General features: G+C 48.7%; 6 protein-coding genes across 6 annotated transcripts; 2 read left to right on the plus strand and 4 right to left on the minus strand.

The window, feature by feature from the left end:
- Positions 1–2664: 2664 nt before the first annotated feature.
- AO090038000245 (uncharacterized protein) lies at positions 2665–3873 on the plus strand (the record flags this gene model as incomplete). Its single annotated transcript, XM_023238376.1, has 1 exon — positions 2665–3873. One exon carries the CDS (start codon positions 2665–2667, stop codon positions 3871–3873), a length of 1209 nt encoding a protein of 402 aa, XP_023093057.1.
- A 1018-nt stretch (positions 3874–4891) lies between these two features.
- AO090038000244 (protein ERV29) lies at positions 4892–6132 on the minus strand (the record flags this gene model as incomplete). The annotated part of the gene is made up of 5 exons (XM_001825140.3): positions 4892–4964; positions 5028–5092; positions 5145–5638; positions 5721–5833; positions 5966–6132. The coding sequence occupies 5 exons, from the start codon at positions 6130–6132 to the stop codon at positions 4892–4894; spliced, it is 912 nt and encodes a 303-aa protein (XP_001825192.1).
- Positions 6133–7572: 1440 nt separating this feature from the next.
- AO090038000243 (uncharacterized protein) lies at positions 7573–8790 on the minus strand (the record flags this gene model as incomplete). The annotated part of the gene is made up of 1 exon (XM_001825139.1): positions 7573–8790. One exon carries the CDS (start codon positions 8788–8790, stop codon positions 7573–7575), a length of 1218 nt encoding a protein of 405 aa, XP_001825191.1.
- Positions 8791–9414: 624 nt separating this feature from the next.
- AO090038000242 (uncharacterized protein) lies at positions 9415–9755 on the minus strand (the record flags this gene model as incomplete). Its single annotated transcript, XM_023238377.1, has 2 exons — positions 9415–9596; positions 9632–9755. The coding sequence occupies 2 exons, from the start codon at positions 9753–9755 to the stop codon at positions 9415–9417; spliced, it is 306 nt and encodes a 101-aa protein (XP_023093056.1).
- Positions 9756–11297: 1542 nt separating this feature from the next.
- Positions 11298–12845, plus strand: AO090038000241 (putative nucleoside hydrolase; the record flags this gene model as incomplete). The annotated part of the gene is made up of 5 exons (XM_023238378.1): positions 11298–11333; positions 11395–11498; positions 11548–11717; positions 11936–12165; positions 12222–12845. The coding sequence occupies 5 exons, from the start codon at positions 11298–11300 to the stop codon at positions 12843–12845; spliced, it is 1164 nt and encodes a 387-aa protein (XP_023093055.1).
- Positions 12846–15911: 3066 nt separating this feature from the next.
- Positions 15912–17073, minus strand: AO090038000240 (NAD(P)-dependent alcohol dehydrogenase; the record flags this gene model as incomplete). Its single annotated transcript, XM_023238379.1, has 2 exons — positions 15912–15983; positions 16036–17073. 2 exons carry the CDS (start codon positions 17071–17073, stop codon positions 15912–15914), a joined length of 1110 nt encoding a protein of 369 aa, XP_023093054.1.
- Positions 17074–17429: the final 356 nt, after the last annotated feature.

Genomic DNA, 17429 nt, shown 5'->3' on the forward strand with positions numbered 1-17429 from the left:
ACGTTTATTATTATATTTTAGTTATCCCTTTTTTTCCCCAACAACTTTCAAGTAAAAAACATATGGACATGAGGGGCAGCCCATTTCGACGTCATCCGAGCTATTGAATAAAAATAGAGGGTCATGGGTTATCACGTGATAGACTAATCATATCGAAGTGTCTGGCCGGAGGAGAAAGAACAAACTCATTGTTGCGACCACTGCTGTGCTGGTTCACCATAATTCGACATATCGCCTCGGATAGCATGTCATCTTGATCTTACTTTAAATGGGCTTCTGACAGCAAAATTCAACGAGGCCGGAGAGCAGCAGCCCGAATTCCCTACACGCGTCCACCACTGGTTCTGCACAGCGATAGAGCGTCACAATTCGATAGACTTCAACCCCCCAGAAACTAATTGGAGACAATCTCTTCTTTGACTCCTGACTACGTTCTATCGACTCCCCTTTTCCGGCGGTCTCGGGTCGTGAACAATAGCTCCCGCAAGCTCTCATCGCCTTACCAGAGCTCCAGCCCGGTTCAGACCTATTCGCGCACGAGTACGCACACCGTTCCCACCTGTTCATGACAGGGAATTCTATAGCGCGTCATCATGTCTCTCCACTCATATATTAATAGTAAGTGATCCAGTGACCGGTGGATCCCAGCATTATGCAGGACCGTGCTAACGCGCCGTTCCGTAATAGAAAAAGTCCTGGTTCTGACCGTTGACGGGCGGACTCTCCTCGGGACGCTACTTTCTACGGATCAGTTGACTAACCTGGTTCTCCTGGATACCATCGAACGAATCATTCGCACCCCCGATGACCCCGAGCCAAGCTCTCAGATCGAGCACGGTCTGTACCTGATCCGAGGCGATAACGTGGTCGTATGCGGCGAAGTGGACGAGAAGATCGATGGTGAGATTGATTGGGCCAAGGTTAAAGGCGAGGTGGTCAAGGGTACCAAGAACGCATGAACCCTGATTTTGTACCGGTTACGATGCGAGCTTTCTTGCTCAAGGACGAACCACATCCCTTGTGCATGAGAGTAACGTTGGATGATCGAAACGTGGCATGGTGGCTAGGCTGGACTAGACCGTTTGTGATAGATCTTATTTTTTTTTTATATTTCTTCGTGGCTGAGGGTGCAACAGTCCATCAGAGCCTCATGTACAGTGCGCTTCTTGCGCACCGTGTCACGCGGAATGGCACCGCTATGGTCATTCTCCATAGCGGTGATACAGATTTGGATTGATATCGTGGCGTATTCTGCGACCATGGTGGGGCTCGGACTGGACGGCAGCTTTTTTTATTTAAAAAAAGAAAATGCGATCTTAGGTCAAAAATACTGGCGCTACGGCTCCTGGGGTTTTACTTGGTGACATCAGGAGAAAAAGGGGGAGGAGACGGAAAGGAAGAGGGAGGACAGTATGGGATGGGATGGGATGGGATAGAAACAAGGGAGACAGCAATCACGGCTCTACATTTTTTTTCTCAGGACTACGGAATATCCGTCCTCGACAACTACGAACGCAGGAATCTCAGGAAGTGGATGATGATGAATCCTGGATCTCAACAATGTATATCGCTGTATGTGACTTGCAATTTCCGCACGTTGATTGGGGCGAGTGGAACCCAATCTGACATCCTATGCAGAGAATGCAGTCGACTCCTACCTGATTAGAGGAGCAGGGCAATGAATGACATGAGGTTGCGGTTCGATTGACTGAACGTCGTTGTCGTGTTTAGGGCTTGGCGAGAATTTCGGAAGTCGCTCAGTGAGGACTAAAAGTAAAGTAGGCAGCCAAATACTCCCACTAGTCAAAACTAGATTGGACCGTCCGTTTCACCAAGAATTTCAATTGATTGGTATGCAATTGGCTTCGCTGCCCAATTGTTTATTATTAACTGAGTTGCGTGAGGGGTTTGAAAATCTTATACTCGTCTTTTCTTTCCTTGGGGTCTTATTTTCCACTCCGCCACGATCTCATCCCCCCGTCCAAGTGGAGGGATAGAAGACTGAACAGACAACAAAAAGGAGTAAGTAGAACAAATAAACGATACTTACTCCACGAGGGATCGTCCACGGAGTACACCAACAGACCTATTAGTTTACCTCCTCCCAGACAATCTGGTAGCGCCGTTTCTTCTCTGCCGCGCGCCCCGCCCCTGCCAAGTGCACATCGCCCAACCATCTCTCTCTCTCTCGCTCCGACTTTCATTCCCCTGACCCTCCTTTCCCTACTCTCTGTCTCTCTCTCTCTCTCTCTCTCTCCTTCTCCTCTCGCTATCGCTCTTCTTCCTTGTCTGGTCTGTTATTATTTGCGGTTTGTTTGTCTTCGTCCTTTGTCCTATTCGTCCAATTGTTTTCGGTGTCGCCTGTCCCACGTATAACCTTTGGATTGCCCCGTTACTTTGGTGTTACTTTTAGTTCTTTTCTCCGACGTTGTAGGTCGCTGGGCGATCTCCGTTTTTAGCTGCCTTCCCGTCCCCGCCCGCTATCAGACTATACGCCCTTCATGTTGCTGTCAGCGACACGACAAACATCGAGACATATTTACCGGTGTCCTCGGGCCTATCTGTTCTCGTGAGTGCCATAGTATTTTGGCCAGTGTCGCTATCAGTTGACCTGCGAACCTTCCTCACCGCTCCCAACCTCCCTCCAACCTCCCCAGCCCAACCATGTGGCTGTGGCGAGGCGCTCAATCGGCGGTCTTCTATTATGCCACCTGTACACCATGTGCCGAGAAAGTCGATCGCCGAAAACGTATGAAAGAAGCCGAAGCCGCTCGATCCCGTCGCGAAAAGGAGAAGAATGAAGAGATCATCGCCGACCAACCTCGGCCGTTCCCTCAACCAACCGCCTTCAGTACCAACCCCGGATGGGCCGAGGAAATTGCGTTAGGCCCTGGCCCCCCGGCAAGAAGAGGTGGCAACCGGTCTGCGCATCGTCGTACGGACAGTTGGAATACGGATGGTATCTCGGCGAACTCCTGTCATGATGTACGTGCATCGCAAAAGAAAGACAAGAGCAGCCTGATGCAACCGATTGAGGAACGGTGGAACCGCATGCGATATCAGCGCGAAGACGAGCCGTTATGGGGTGAAGAAATGGAGGTGAAGGGCTCTTCGGTTGGACTATCAGGTAGCGGGAAAGCGAATGCCCACGAACCTAGCAAATACTATATTGCACGGGTGCCTCCAGTCAACGATCTTCATCCGCCTATCGTCAGTGGACCCAAGTCTAGGGCTGAGACGCGATGGATGCTGCAACCTGTACCTAGCGCTAGGGTAATGGCCGGAAAAGATCGCTTCCCTACTCAGAAGAGTAATACCATCGACCCATCATTAACCCGCGAAAAGAGTACCAACAAAACCTCCGAACGAACCCCACTACCACCCTTATCTACTCAGAACGGTGAAAAGAAACCCGCCAGAGTTCGTCCTCCCTTCGCTCACTTCGACGACGATGATGATGACGATGACGACGATGATCCTCGACCTCTGAAGACGCCTGAGCCCAAGGATAGCCGCGAATACAGATCACCCTCTTCCCTTTCGTACGGGCGTGATGAGTCTAATTTTGTCATAGCTTCGTCTCTACGGTCGCGATCAGATTCGTCTTCGTTGGCTTCGATTGACTCCGATGACATAGAATCCCCCAGAGTCTCGATACAGTCCCCGCAGACACCGATATCCCGGCCGATGTCCAAGGAAGCCGATGATGGTAGCAAACTGTTCCGGCCGCATGTGTCGAAGACATTATCAAACCTGCATCGGGAGGACAAGAAAGTTGAATTGTTACATTTAGAGATTTCCGATCACCATGAAGAAGTCGGATTAGGTGATCTTGAGCAAATACGACCGTGGCGCTGGAGCATGGACATATAGCCGCAGTATTCGATTCCTTGAGCAACTTTCTAGCCTCGATTCTGTTTCTTCCTCGAATTTTGATCTCAGACACTCCGATACACCTTGATACCTGGTTTTTCTCGGCGTTTACAGCAGACAAAAGCGATCATTCCGTTCCTTATCATCCCATCGATTCTCTATGCATTGGAGCAACCAGTTACCCCAGGGAAGTCCGTTGTTATGTGCATGGCAGGACCACCAGAAACGAACGTTATTATTGAAGACTTTCCGTGACTGTTGTTTTTATCCGTTGTTTCCATAACATGCAGTACCTATACATACATACCATCCCTGCAGAATTCCATCCATCCTTTCATTACCAGTGCAGATTACACTCCCTAGCTGGCATTTTCTTTTTCCGTTGTCTGAATTGTTCTTTGACCTTGGCTTTTCAAATATGCATTGTCCTGAAGCCCCATCCTCATGTTCATGTATAATAACTTTTAATATCAATTACTGCGTGTTTCTTTCATTGCGTGCGTTTTTCACGATTCAACTTGTTTTCCCTGGGGTTTTGTTGGTCGTTATACACGATATGCCATATATAATGTCTTGCACTATTCAACCGTATCTTGATAGGCCGTAAGCATGAATGCTCCGTCCAAACTTGAAATTTCCAGAGACATCTCTGTCATAAGAATGAAATTAAAAGAGACCCGGTTACGTCATGTGATTTGGAAAAGAAAAGAGTAAGATTTGAGGTATATTGTTAATGTGCAAATGATGGGATTTAGCCAATATATCGCGAGCGTATAGCCAGTACACAATGATTGAACTCCATGTGGGGAAACGGATTCCGGACCAATGCTGAGAAGATGAACGAAAAAAAAAGGATCATATAATGATAGAGATAGAGATGCTTTCGGTAGCCCATAAGAAACATGTCATGAGTACGTAGCACACATGCGCATCAACTCAGTGGCCCATTTGGAATTTATTTTCTTTCTGTCTTTCTGCCTTTCTCGCCTACCATTTTCCGCTTTCGATTGGGTCCTGTTTAGTAGACCTTCTTCTTCTCATCCATACTTAGTTGACCGGGGCCCATGTTGACCAGAAGTAAGAGACCGCCGCTATAGAATATGGTTAGTGACTGCGATTCACAATGCTACGAGGCAAGTCTAGGTGCAACTTACACAATAGACAAGATCTGGAAGAAATCGTACTTGGCGAAATCCTTGTGGGGGTGGTGGGGGTGGAGCTAGGAGGCCGTTAGTTACTAGCTACACAAACGTCGTTCAAGGTATACATACGGTCCAGAAGTTGTTGACTAGAATGTTGAAGACACTCAGCAACACCACCAGGATGATAGCGCTCCACTTAGCCTTGAATCCCACAATGACCATGACGCATGCGACGAGGCCAAACAAACTGACCAGAATGCGCCAGAAGCTCCACTGGCCGGAGAACACAAATCCGACGAAGAGGAAGATGAGCAGGACACGACCAGCGAACTGAACGTACATCTTGCGGTCCTTCTCATCAAGCTGGGGCAGACCAGCCGGGACGAACTTCTTGCGCACCCATGAGTCGGAGAGAACCATGAGGAGACCGCCAATAACACTCAGGTTGCGCAGGAAGAAATTGAGATCGAAGATGAGTCCATATCCGAGGCCCTGGGTGACAACGACACCCAGCAGGCCGGCGACGGCGATTTCAGTATGTTTACGAGCAATGACCAGGAATGAGCATATCGACATAGCGAGCACATTGAGGATGAGGAAGGTGTGTGTGATGCCCCACGGAACTGAAGATGGTTAGACTGGAGGCACTAGGGCTCACTGCGCAGCAATGATCACCATTGCTGCGGGTGGCGAGAGTAAGCTTACTTTTGCGGTACTCCCGCAGGTAGAGAAGCTGGTCGCTCCATTGTGTGATGATTCGCAGACTGTCCTCAATGAAAGTGACGACGATCAGGAAACGGCCAATGGCTGGGAGATACCTGTAGACGGAAGAAGACACAGTGTTAGCGGTGTGAGTCCAACACTATCATTCCGACTATTGTTCGTCTCTCTTGTCGCGCTCTGGGAGAACAACAGAACGAATTGAGAAACATTTCAGAGATACCACGTACGGTTTAACGGGGTCTGCCAACGTGTCCAACCAATCCTCAATCTTGCTGGTCTGTTCCCGAATGGCATCCAAGGGGCTAGGGTCACTTGTAGCATCTGCGCGACCAGGTCCCCCGAAGGGATTTTGGTGGCCGAGATTGTATCCCGCGGTGCCGCGGATCTGCGCCATAGCGAAAGTTGTTGTTTAATGGGACGAGGAAATTCGAGCCAGTAGGAGTATGAGAGATGTACCGAGAATAGGAACCTCGGGAGCTAGCCACGAGGGGTCGGTAAACAAGAAATAAAGAAAGAATTGGTAGAGGATGAAAATAAGTGACAATCAGAATAGACGAGACTTCCGAGAGAGGAGAAGAGAAAGAGAAGAAGGGAGGGAAAGGACGAGTAAATAGCAGAGAAGACCCAAAGAACGAATGAAGCGAAAGAGAAGAGGACAAAACAACAAGTTGCATCCGTTGGTTCGTTGCCCGTGACTTTACGTCGGCCCTGCAGTTCAGGCCACGATGACCGGAACTCGCTGCTAGTCCCTATGGGGCATGGTTGCCAAGCCATCTCAAGGGGTTCTCTGACGACATTTGCAGAACGAGAAGATCCCACACTTCCTCCTGCAATTATAGTTCTTTCGTCGAGAGAATCAATTCTATTTTTAAAAGTCCGTCGCAACTTTGGGCTGGCAACCACCCTTGTGTTTCGTCCCAGACGAACCCCCAATGGTGGATCATTCGTGATACAGCCTACTTCCTACCAGACTACCAAGTACGAACATACATGAGATACCACACGGATCCCCACTACATATCAGGGACTATATTGATCGTCATTCCCAAAATGGCCCATTCCTCCCCGGATTAAGAACCATGATGGATCCAAAACAAATACATCCAGCCAAAAAAAAAAGGCGGAGAACGTATTAAAACCCAGATCCAGGGAACAATAAACACGACACTCAAAAGTAAATAAGTAATTATTAAACACAACGAACTCAGCCCATCCCGGCACAAAGAAAAGGCCAGGTGGCTGTTGCGGAGACGAACCATTGCAGATCTTGATCCATGCTCCCCTTCAAGGCCTCCACTGTGGTCATCCATGCAAAATGCCGGGTCCTCAACGCAGGGGCATTGGATCAAGCAAAGGAATGAAGGCCTAGTCCACAAACAAATCATTCGGGAAAGGATATAATAAGTAATAAGCATGGTATTGTTGGGAAAACCCGGAATCCGGTCATAGATCAAACGTCTTTTCGTCCATAATTATCGATCAGATAACAAAATGTGTTATAAAACAAAACAAGAAGAATTTGAGAATCCGAGCAGTACATAAATGAGAAAAGTAAAAGGAAAAAGAAAATGTTACACGGCTCTATTTTTTTAGGAGGGTTTTCTTTTCTTGGATTTGGGTGGTTGAGGCTGATGTTCCCTGTGCTGACGTCGCAGAAGGAATCAGACACCTCGCCGGCTGCGCGGTGCATTTTTAGTGTGATAAAAGACCCCGAACGCCGAAGCCATGAATAATACATACAGTGAAATCGAAAAGATTTCCATGAGAAAAAAAGCCCAAAAGATACACCCCAACCATGTATCTTTTCAGTTCTTCAAGAAGCTCAAAAGGCCGCTCAAGCAGCCCAATCGGAGTCGAGAGGATGTCCCTTCTTTCCGGAGCGGAGGACATCAGGAAGGTAGGTAGGAGTGATCTTCACCTTGGGCTCAACAGGTGCAGGTGCGGGTGCGACCGGGGTGGGCTGGTCTTCAACAGCGCTGACTTCGCTGTCATCGGCTTTGCCGCCCTTCTTCTTGATCTTCTTGCTAGACACGGTGGTCCACTGATCCTCCCCGTTCTCTGCGCCGAGAATGCGCATCTGCTCCTCCTCGGATGGGAGGCCCTGGTCCCATTCCTTGGAGGATGCGGCAGCGGACGACTTTTCAGGCTCAAATGTGTCCAACAGGTCAACCTTAGGGCCCGGAGCGGTCTTGTGGATGCCGTTGGTAACATTGCCGTTGGTAACCTTGTTCACGCTCTGAGTCTGCCAGGCATTAGGTTGAGTAGCCGGCTTTGACTTGGCGGCTTCGCGGCGCTCAGATTCGCGAGCGGTGTGGAGCTGCTTCTCCAGCAGTTTACGTCTCTCCTCCTCAGCTTCCTGAACCTGCTGCTTGCGAGCTTCATTCTTCAGTCGCTGTTGGCGCTGCTTCTTGGTTTCGACCTGCTTGAAGGATTGGGGTTTCTGTTTCTTCTTCTGGGAGTCCGAGTCCAAAGAGCCCGTCACACGGAGCACCGACGCTGCTGGGGCAGGAGCCTCGAGCATGTCAGAAACATATCCAGCAGCAGAGGTACTGGCATTAACCTGGGGGGATCCAGCTGGAGAGAGGTCATCATCCGCCTCGGCTCCGGTGGTGGATGAGGTACGAGTGGAGACACGGGAGGCAGATCGTTCGTTGTTGCTGGCGGGCTGGCTGGATGATCCCTTCTTGTTCTTCTTCTTTTGAGCCTTGCTGCCACTGTTGCCTTCCTTGCTGCTTTCCTTAAGGGGAACACCGTTCTTCACAGCAGCAAAGCGCTTGGCCATCTCTTTCTTGTCGATCTCCTCATCTGCCACTTCGACCTCCTCGATCTTGGGGGTCTGCACTGGCTTTTCCTCAGCCTTAGCGGGGGCAGGAGAGGGTTCCGGAGACTTCTTAGTCTTCTTCTTGGGTTTCTTCGCGCTCACCGCGCTCTCGGCCTTTTCCACGATGGGTTTTATGGGGGCTTTAGTTTTGGGGACAGGGCCATTGTAGTACCAGCCCAGGCCACCTGCTACCACGAGCAGGATAGCCCAGCTGAGGTAAGGATTCATCATCGTCAAAACTATAACCAGTTTGCGTTAGTCAATGACACACCACGATAAATTATTGACTCTTGCGGGGGCTAAGCATACGCTTAAAGTGTATTCCTGAGATAACGTAGCAAAATCGTGATCAGAGTCAAATAAGATACGTTTCAAATGATAATCAAGGCTCGTCTTTGTGACAGAAGTCCACGCGCGTAATGGAACTTGGCGCAAGCAGTGATTGCAAGAATCCGGTGAGGGTAGCTGCAAAGGGGGCGGAAGAAACACTAGGGAAAATGTGAAAAAAGGTAGCAAGCGATCTCTCGCGGGTCGTTAATTCAGCTTCAAATCATTAGGCTGGGGGGATGACGACACAATGGGTGGTTGGAAGAAGGGGAAAGCCAAATTTCAGCTTCTCCGAAAGGCCAGATTGCGTCGCAGCGCGGATACCGGTTGATGAGTTGCTGTAGGTCTTGTCTGGAGCAAGTCAGGCACTTCTTTAGAAGGCTATTTGAATGATCTCGAAGCGCTTCAGCTCTTTGTGGGTAACCAGACCGAGGCTGGGGTTGAGCTACGGTGTCGAGTGCGCTTCGAGGGCGTTGGGAGGCGAAAAAAGCGGGAGTCAACCAAGGAACATCGAACCGCCTAGCAACCTCAACCAAACCGTGGAGGAGGAATTGACAATGGGCGGGACGAATTGCGGTCGGACGAAAATGGGGGGAAGAGGGAGATATAGGGGAGGGTGAAGAGGAAAGGAGGAGGTGAAGGAGGAAGTGGAAAAGGCCGCACGAGTGGTAGAAGAGGACACGCTTGAGATGAAGGGGTGACCTTTCTTACTAGTGGTCATCCGGCAGTGAATTTAATTACCTACTGGCGAATATTAATTCAATGGTCTGCGCGCCAACACCCGCACCCTCCATCTGTTTTTCTCCACTTCCACCGAGTCTGATAGCACTTGATTTACTTGGTACTTGGTCTTTGTACATATTGTTCATGGCGGTGGCGTTTGAACAAGGATAGTGTCTAGGTTTCCTACTCTTATTTGTCTCTTTTCTTTACTCTTTTCCCCTTTAATTGGCAGTAAGTTTCCACCGTCCGTACCGACACTAATGACCCAATTGGAGTCAACAAAGGATTCTTATCCAGTTAGCGAACGGAGCTAAGAGGTTCCAGAAACAATTGGTCATAAAACGAGAGAATGGAGATAGTATCAGTATCAATGACTACCTCCTTCACCAGGGGCAAATTACTCTGCGCGGGGAGAGATCTTCAACCAATCCCCATTCAAACCCCTGTCGATGGACGTCTAGACAAAAGTTTGACGGCGGATTCTCGTGTGCACGAATGATGTTCAGCGATTCATGTCCATTGTTGCTTCACTGCCTCCATGCATGCATGTAATTGGTGGTATTCTCATTACGTTGCAGATGACACCCACTGAAAGAAAGCGGAGAAACATTACCGTACAGGCCGGTATTAGTGATTAGCAGTATGAGTACGGAATACCTCGTACCTGAATAGGTACTCTACGTATGGTACGGTACCATGCCGACTTAGGAACAGGCCACATCGCCTCAATTCTAGTGTTTAGCCGTTTCTCAATATCATTCGTACACCGAGTTTCACAACGAAGGAAAGGAATTCAATCCAGCGCTTCAACAAATAAATCCCTTGCAGGGGGCCGACCATTCATGCCACGCGAAAAGAGGCATCCCAACCTCATGCACTCAGGGTACGTATGTATGTACAAGGTGCCACGAGGCTTCCTCGAGTCCGCAGCATCTTTCTTACTGAGACCAAGTCGACCTTGGCTGCCTGCTTAAGAGTCCCTAAATGTAACGTCGTCCAACCCTACTTCGGGAGGACCATGGGGGAACTTGACAAATAGCACGTTGAGGAACCGCTAATAGTCCCGATGGCTGTCGCTAGCCGGCTTAGAGGCTTGGGGACCGTGGAGCTGTGTATTTGAACCCCCTTGATTGACAAAAGTTCCCTGACCATCAGAGAATATTTCTACAGGCTGTTCAACCCTGTGGTAATTCTGAATTCGGTGTTATTACCCCGTAATGCATCGCGAAGTTGGTCTAACCATATCTGGGTTGGTTTACTGCTGACTCGGGACGGTCCAATCACGGTATCGTTCCGAGTCGTCAGTTGGAGGGAAGTATAGTAGATAGATAGATATAGTACGGAGTACTAGTAGTGGGATAATTGTAGGGCATGTCAATGCTTCTTTAACTGCGAGGCGTTGGGAAGTTCGTCTGATACACTAACTCTGGCGCATCAATATTATCCGATAATGCCCTACTACTTCTGAGTACTGTACCTGAGTGTCTGGCAAGAATACCTGGTCAATGACTAAGGCAATCCCCAATCATGGTGGAGAACCAGTGATAACGAATGGAAGCCAAGACCATCCCACTTTGGCTCCAAATCATCTTTCTCCGCCATAAAGCCAGTATTAAGAAATTTTGTTCGCAATATTCGATCTTTTTCGTTCGTAGTCACGGTTAATCTTCAAGATAAAAGCTTAGATCATGGCACCCAAAAAGATCATTATCGATACTGACCCGGTAAGTGAGAGTATATATATGTTTACCCCGCTGAGCAAGTTACTGATCTGTAGTCCGAAAGGGGATCGATGATATCCTCGGTCTTCTACTCGCTCTGTCCGCAACACCAGAGGAAGTTGAAGTCCTGCTTATTTCCTTGACATTCGGCAACATTGAAGTAAGAAGGTAAATGCTATCTTTCAGATATCCCAGAGATCAGCACTGATATGACTAGCTGTCTTCGCAATGTCGTCTCGATGTTCCATATCCTCGAACGAGAGATGCAATGGCGTCGGGAGCAGGGCCGTCCTGAAGGGTTTGGTGCCCTGCGTGCTGCCCCGCCAGTCGTTGCGGTTGGTGCCGAGGATCCCCTCGAAGACCAGAAGATGTTGGCGGACTACTTCCGTACGTTTCTCGGTCCTCTTAATCTGCTTGGTGATTTGTACAAGGCTGACTTCTTGTAGATGGAACCGACGGTCTGGGAGGAATCCATACCAGTGTATGTTAGCGTGCTACTTCTCTACCTCGCCATAGCCTTACTGATTGATGCCGCCAGCACCCCCACCTGACTCCTAAGGAGACTTGGGAGCATCTCTTTGATCCTTCTGCTGATCCAGTTGAAGTTGAACCCGTTCCGACGGGCAACCCTTCACGCCCGTCATTCATCCCATCCAAGCGTCGGGCACACGAGGAGATACTCCGTGTTTTGCGCGAAAATGACCCAGACACCGTCACTCTGGTGGCAGTCGGACCTTTGACTAACCTCGCATTGGCCTCTGCGGCTGATCCAGAGACATTCCTGCGTGTCAAGGAAGTGGTGGTGATGGGCGGGGCTGTCAACGAGCCCGGTAATGTAAGGACCTTTTCCCTCGAACGGAGTCGGTCCCGAAAGACTGACACCGCACACAGGTAACCCCGGCCGCTGAATTCAACGCCTACGCCGACGCATTCGCAGCAGCACGGGTCTATGCTTTGACATCCCCCTCGCCCAAGACCACCATCCCAACGAACTCAAGTCTACCAGACTACCCCACCAATCTCAGCAAGCAGCTCACCCTGCGCATCTTCCCGCTGGACATCACACTCCGCCACGGCGTCTCGCGTGGCCAGTTCCGCAAGGCAGTCACCCCACACCTGGAGAAAGGCTCGCCGTTGGCCGAGTGGGTGTCAGCCTTCATGGCTCACACTTTCCACACGGTCGAGAAGCTGCATACGGGCCGGGTGGGTGATGATGTCGAGCTCAGTTTGCATGACCCTGTCTGTGTGTGGTATGCCATTACCGCAGAGGATGAGAAGTGGAAGCCCTCCGCGACCTCTCCAGAGGATATCCGAATCGAGACCACTGGACAGTGGACCCGGGGTCTGTGTGTCGTTGACCGACGGAACAGACATCGCATCGAAGGTGATGAGGAACACTCTAGCGACCATGGTCTCTGGTTGAGCTCGAGAGCCGGAAACCGTGTCTGGAGAATGGATGCTTCGCCGGTCGAGGATAATTTCGGGGCTGTTCTCCTTGAACGGTTGTTTACTTGAAGTGACGGTACTGTTCGAGGAAGGCTAGAATGTACATACGATGATATAAATGTCGTGGGCTGATAGAATAGAAGTATATATCTGTTGCCTCCGAACTTCCACGGATACGGGATAGGCTCCTTCTTGTAGGTCATGGTATGTGAAGTCAAAACAAAAGATAAACAACAACCAACAATAACAATGATAAAAAAGAAAAACATACAACAGAAGGGATTCGCTGGTGGTCACCCACCCAACTACTAACCTTCCGGCGTGTGGCTTAAGTACGGCTGAGCGGACGGGAAGCCCTGTTCTCCACACCCTATGGTCGTATGTACCAGTTCTTTAGTTCTAGGGGATTATATAGAGCTCATAGGAAAGAAAGGTCGATGTCGTGCCTTGCAGAGTGGTTTCTTTTACACTATTATCTAGAATTTCACATGGCCTATTAAGTAACAGATGTACTACTACAGCTTCTTGATTCGTTTTACCAAGAGGCTGTTATAGTTTCTATAATGAACTTTAAAGTAAACAGATATTGAAAGCCATGCCCTTGGATATATATTTCGGAGATAAGAGATAACCTAAATGCTATATATCAGTCTGAATGTTCTAACAAAGCACCTACACGCTCAGTGACATCCCAAATTAGGATATAAAAACCCATCCGAGCTAGTAAAGTTACCCATAACTCTCAATTCGCGATAGCCACCTATTCCACTGGTCGAATTACCCGTCGAGGGTCTACTTTCCTTTCTCTAATCAGGTACGATAACCCATTACCTGATTGGGATAAATGATCCTTGCCAGAAGATAGCGGATGCTGCCAGGATCTGGAGCTTAAGCTTATTATAGTCATTTCATACGTCATCTTGGATACGGAGTAGGTTAAAATCATGTATGACAGTCCTTAAAGTGATCTTGTAGCGTCGTCCTGTTAATTTCATACTGTCAATCCCTCATAATTTTCGCACATTTTAAACTCTGCCAATGTCATCCTGTGATAAGTGTCCTGTGTCCTGCTGAAACAAATCTGGGGTTCCGCCCTTATTCACTTAAGGACTTTTTCACCGAAACAAGGGTCATACGCGTGGCGAGAAATGGCTTTTCGGGAGCATATCCTGCCCTAACTTTAAAGAGCAGCTGTGAAAGGTTAGCTAGGCATCCTGTACCGGTCCGTGCGCTTATTAAATATTAATGACAGTAACAAGAGAAGCTAGATTAAAACCTAGTCAACAGTTGTATAAATCTCTATACTATCGAAGCAAGCTCTTGTAATACGCCTGGCATCAGTCATAGAATTATTATAGAAGCTGTAACTTTAATACCAAAGGATTATGTATCGATGGCAGATATAACAGGAGTATCAGATAGGTCGATACGGTTCTTGCTGCTTAAAGAGTACCTCGATCGATCTCGGCATATTATGTCAGTATTTGAACTTCTAAGACAGCTGCCAACAGCATGAAACCTTAATGGCTACGTAGATGGCTTTGGCAACTATCACCCTTCCGTTCATACCTCAACTTTGATTATTCTCTCGTATCTCCCCTCCACGGAATTAAACTGGCTCTTCTGGCTATCACTTGGTAATAGCGCGTGAAACCAAAGCCTCGGACGTTATATACCAGACCAGCCTAGCTATAATCCGAGGACCAAACCATAAGGAGGATCTTTTCCCCACCCTACTGATGTACTTGGCTCGGCCCAAGATAGCTCTCACATTGGGACACTCGGACCGTGTCCGGGTATTGCTGTTACTACAACGTACTACGCCTAGCAGAGTAACATGGGCTCAACGCTAGAGAAATTTGTATTCTAGGACCTTATTGCGCAATCTCTTCGGCAAATTGGACGGTTAGAGGTGGAAGCATATGTAGAAAGGGACCGACAGGCCAAAATTGTCACATATATCGTTTTTTTTCCAACGAATTCTCCAGTTTACCTGTATGATTAAGTTACAAGCTGTCTACCAAAACTGTCTCAATATCAAGCCTTTTGTAGCGACCCTCTCGTGACCCCATTGAAACATGGCTCAAGTTACCCCGCGGGTCTTCTTCATCTGCCAAGTGAGTTATTATGGATCATCATGAAATGATTCCCAGACTTCTCTACCCCACACTTGATGCCTCCGCACGAATGTCATTATTATTCAATCGCCAGACATTAGAGATAATCGAGGCTATTGGTCACTCAACTATCGCCTTCCAGACTCACATCCTAATTTGAATGATGATATCGTTTCACATCGGTATTTTAAAGCTTCACAAGTACTTGGATGCCATGCGCTTTTCTGCGGAGAAGACTACACCCTGGTCACTAGTGCTTACCCACAAGCTATACTAGGAAGATCTGTCCAGCTCACATACAAAAGTTCGCGTTCACGCCCATGTGTGCATCAAACCTTACCCCCATAGATGCCTCCCCACCCGTCTCGACTGACGCAGGTTTCTCTGGGATATCCAAACTCCTACCTGGAAAGGGGAGCAACGGACCATCCTCCCCTTTTGAAGAGTGTGTTGGCCCTGTCAATACGTAATGTCTGCATGTGCTCTGTATCAAACCGAGCCTGTCGCAGCGTTAATTGAAGAGCTTAGAATACTAAGTCATCTCGAATACTTGCGCAGCACACGGTTGTCCATTTAATTCGAGGTAACCAGTTCACCGGTAAGAGAAAGTAATGGGATTGGAGATGCCAATGCGCTCGTTGCCACCGGGCTCTGGTAAGAACTAACCCTGAAGTTGATACCATTTACCCATTGAGCGATGACTCGGGTGAGCCCGCGCTGATCACGAGATTAGGACTTATTATACCTTTAGAAGATGTTGCAAGGGGGCTGTTGGTTTAAGCACCCGAGGATCAAAAGCTTTGGAAATCGTCCAGCAAGAGAGTGGAGCGACCTCAAAAGAGCCCTCGTCGTTTATCAGTTGTGGCGCAGCATAATGTTCAACCATGTGATTGATTGTGAGAAAAATGACTGGTTTAGTGCGTAAGCGAACTACAGTCTAGGGTTTTAAGAGGGAAAGAAAAAGTTTGATAATGGAAAACTTGAGCCATCTGTAAGTGAATAAAACTCCCTGGACCGGCTAAGCAGACGGCTCCGCAACACATATCACCAGTTTTCCCCTTGCATGCCGGCTGGCCATAACGCGGAATGCCTGTTTTCTTCATCTTAGCCCGTCAATCCGTCTAATAAAGGTCATGACCTACCTGAACAGCATCCTCGAACGACCATGTATCTCCGATCAAGACACCCAATTGACCCGCCTCACATAGCTTTCTCAGTCTCTCAAGCTTGTCCGGATTAACCATAGCTGTAACCTGTCGGTACTTTCGATCTACTCCACCCGCCCAGACAGGCAAGAATCTATTGAATCCCATTTTTAGGAGACATGCAAACATGCTCAAGTAAGTATAAGATTCGAGCACCGGTCCAACCGATGTATACGTGTTATCCGCGCCAGACTTCAGAATTGCAGGTGAAGAATACCACAGAGCCTGAGATCCACGGGCATCGATGATCTTATCGAATGGTTGTTCTCCATATACCTCCATGTCCGTAGCGGTAGACGACTCACCGGAATTATTGTATGACACAACATCATGGCAACCGAGCGTTTTCGCCACATCAAAAGAAGCAGCAGAGCACCTACCTACAATATGCCCCTCCTCAGCCACGATATGAGAAACAAGCTGCGTGACAAGGTGTCCGATCCCCCCACATGGAGCATTAATGAGCACCCGATCAGCGGGACGGATATCCGCCGCATCCATGAGTGTTAGGGCAGTTGTGCCCGAAACGGGTAAACCCGCAGCCTGCGCGAATGAGACATTGGCTGGTTTGCGGGCTATGCAATTCATGTCCACAACCAGATATTCTGCCAAGGCTCCGGCACCTTTTAGATGTTGCCCGACCGGAATGGATCCGAATACGGGCGTTCCGGGCGGGAAGCACCGGTGCTCATTGTCTGGGCTGGGGGTCACTGGGACTCCTTTGCCGGCTGAGATGATCAGTCCCGAGAAGTCTGTTTCTGCAATGCAAGGTGTGTTTCGAAAGATGGATGGAGCGAGATTCATCATTATGGTTGTGCCGGGGTGTAGGGACACGTGGGTTATGCGGATGAGGACATCGGTGTTGGTCCTTAAGGTGGGAATGGGATGCTGCTGAGATAGTTGGAGGACTTGTTCAGCGGATCCTGCTCGAGTGAACGTCCATGCTTTCATTGACCTGGGCAGTGGATGAGCCATTGGGTGTATTGTAGCAATAGTCTTTCTGAAATGCACTTACAGGGTACAAACTGAGGTTTGGCAAGGGATGGCAGAGAAAGATATACCTTTCTCACCTCGTATTTTAAACTTTGTGGCTCTTTGTCTGCCACCACCTGGTTGATTGATTCTTGGTGTCCATCACGACGACCTTATAGACAAAAGCAAAAATAATAGAGCCCAAAAACATACAACAGGAGGGATTCGCTGGTGGTCACCCACCCAACTACTAACCTCCCGGCGTGTGGCTTAAGTACGGCTGAGCGGACGGGAAGCCCTGTTTTCCACACCCTATGGTCGTATGTACTAGATGTTCTAAGGTACTGAAGCTATATAGT

This window comes from Aspergillus oryzae, chromosome 6 (genome assembly GCF_000184455.2).
Source record: "Aspergillus oryzae RIB40 DNA, chromosome 6".
Lineage (NCBI taxonomy): Eukaryota > Fungi > Ascomycota > Eurotiomycetes > Eurotiales > Aspergillaceae > Aspergillus > Aspergillus oryzae.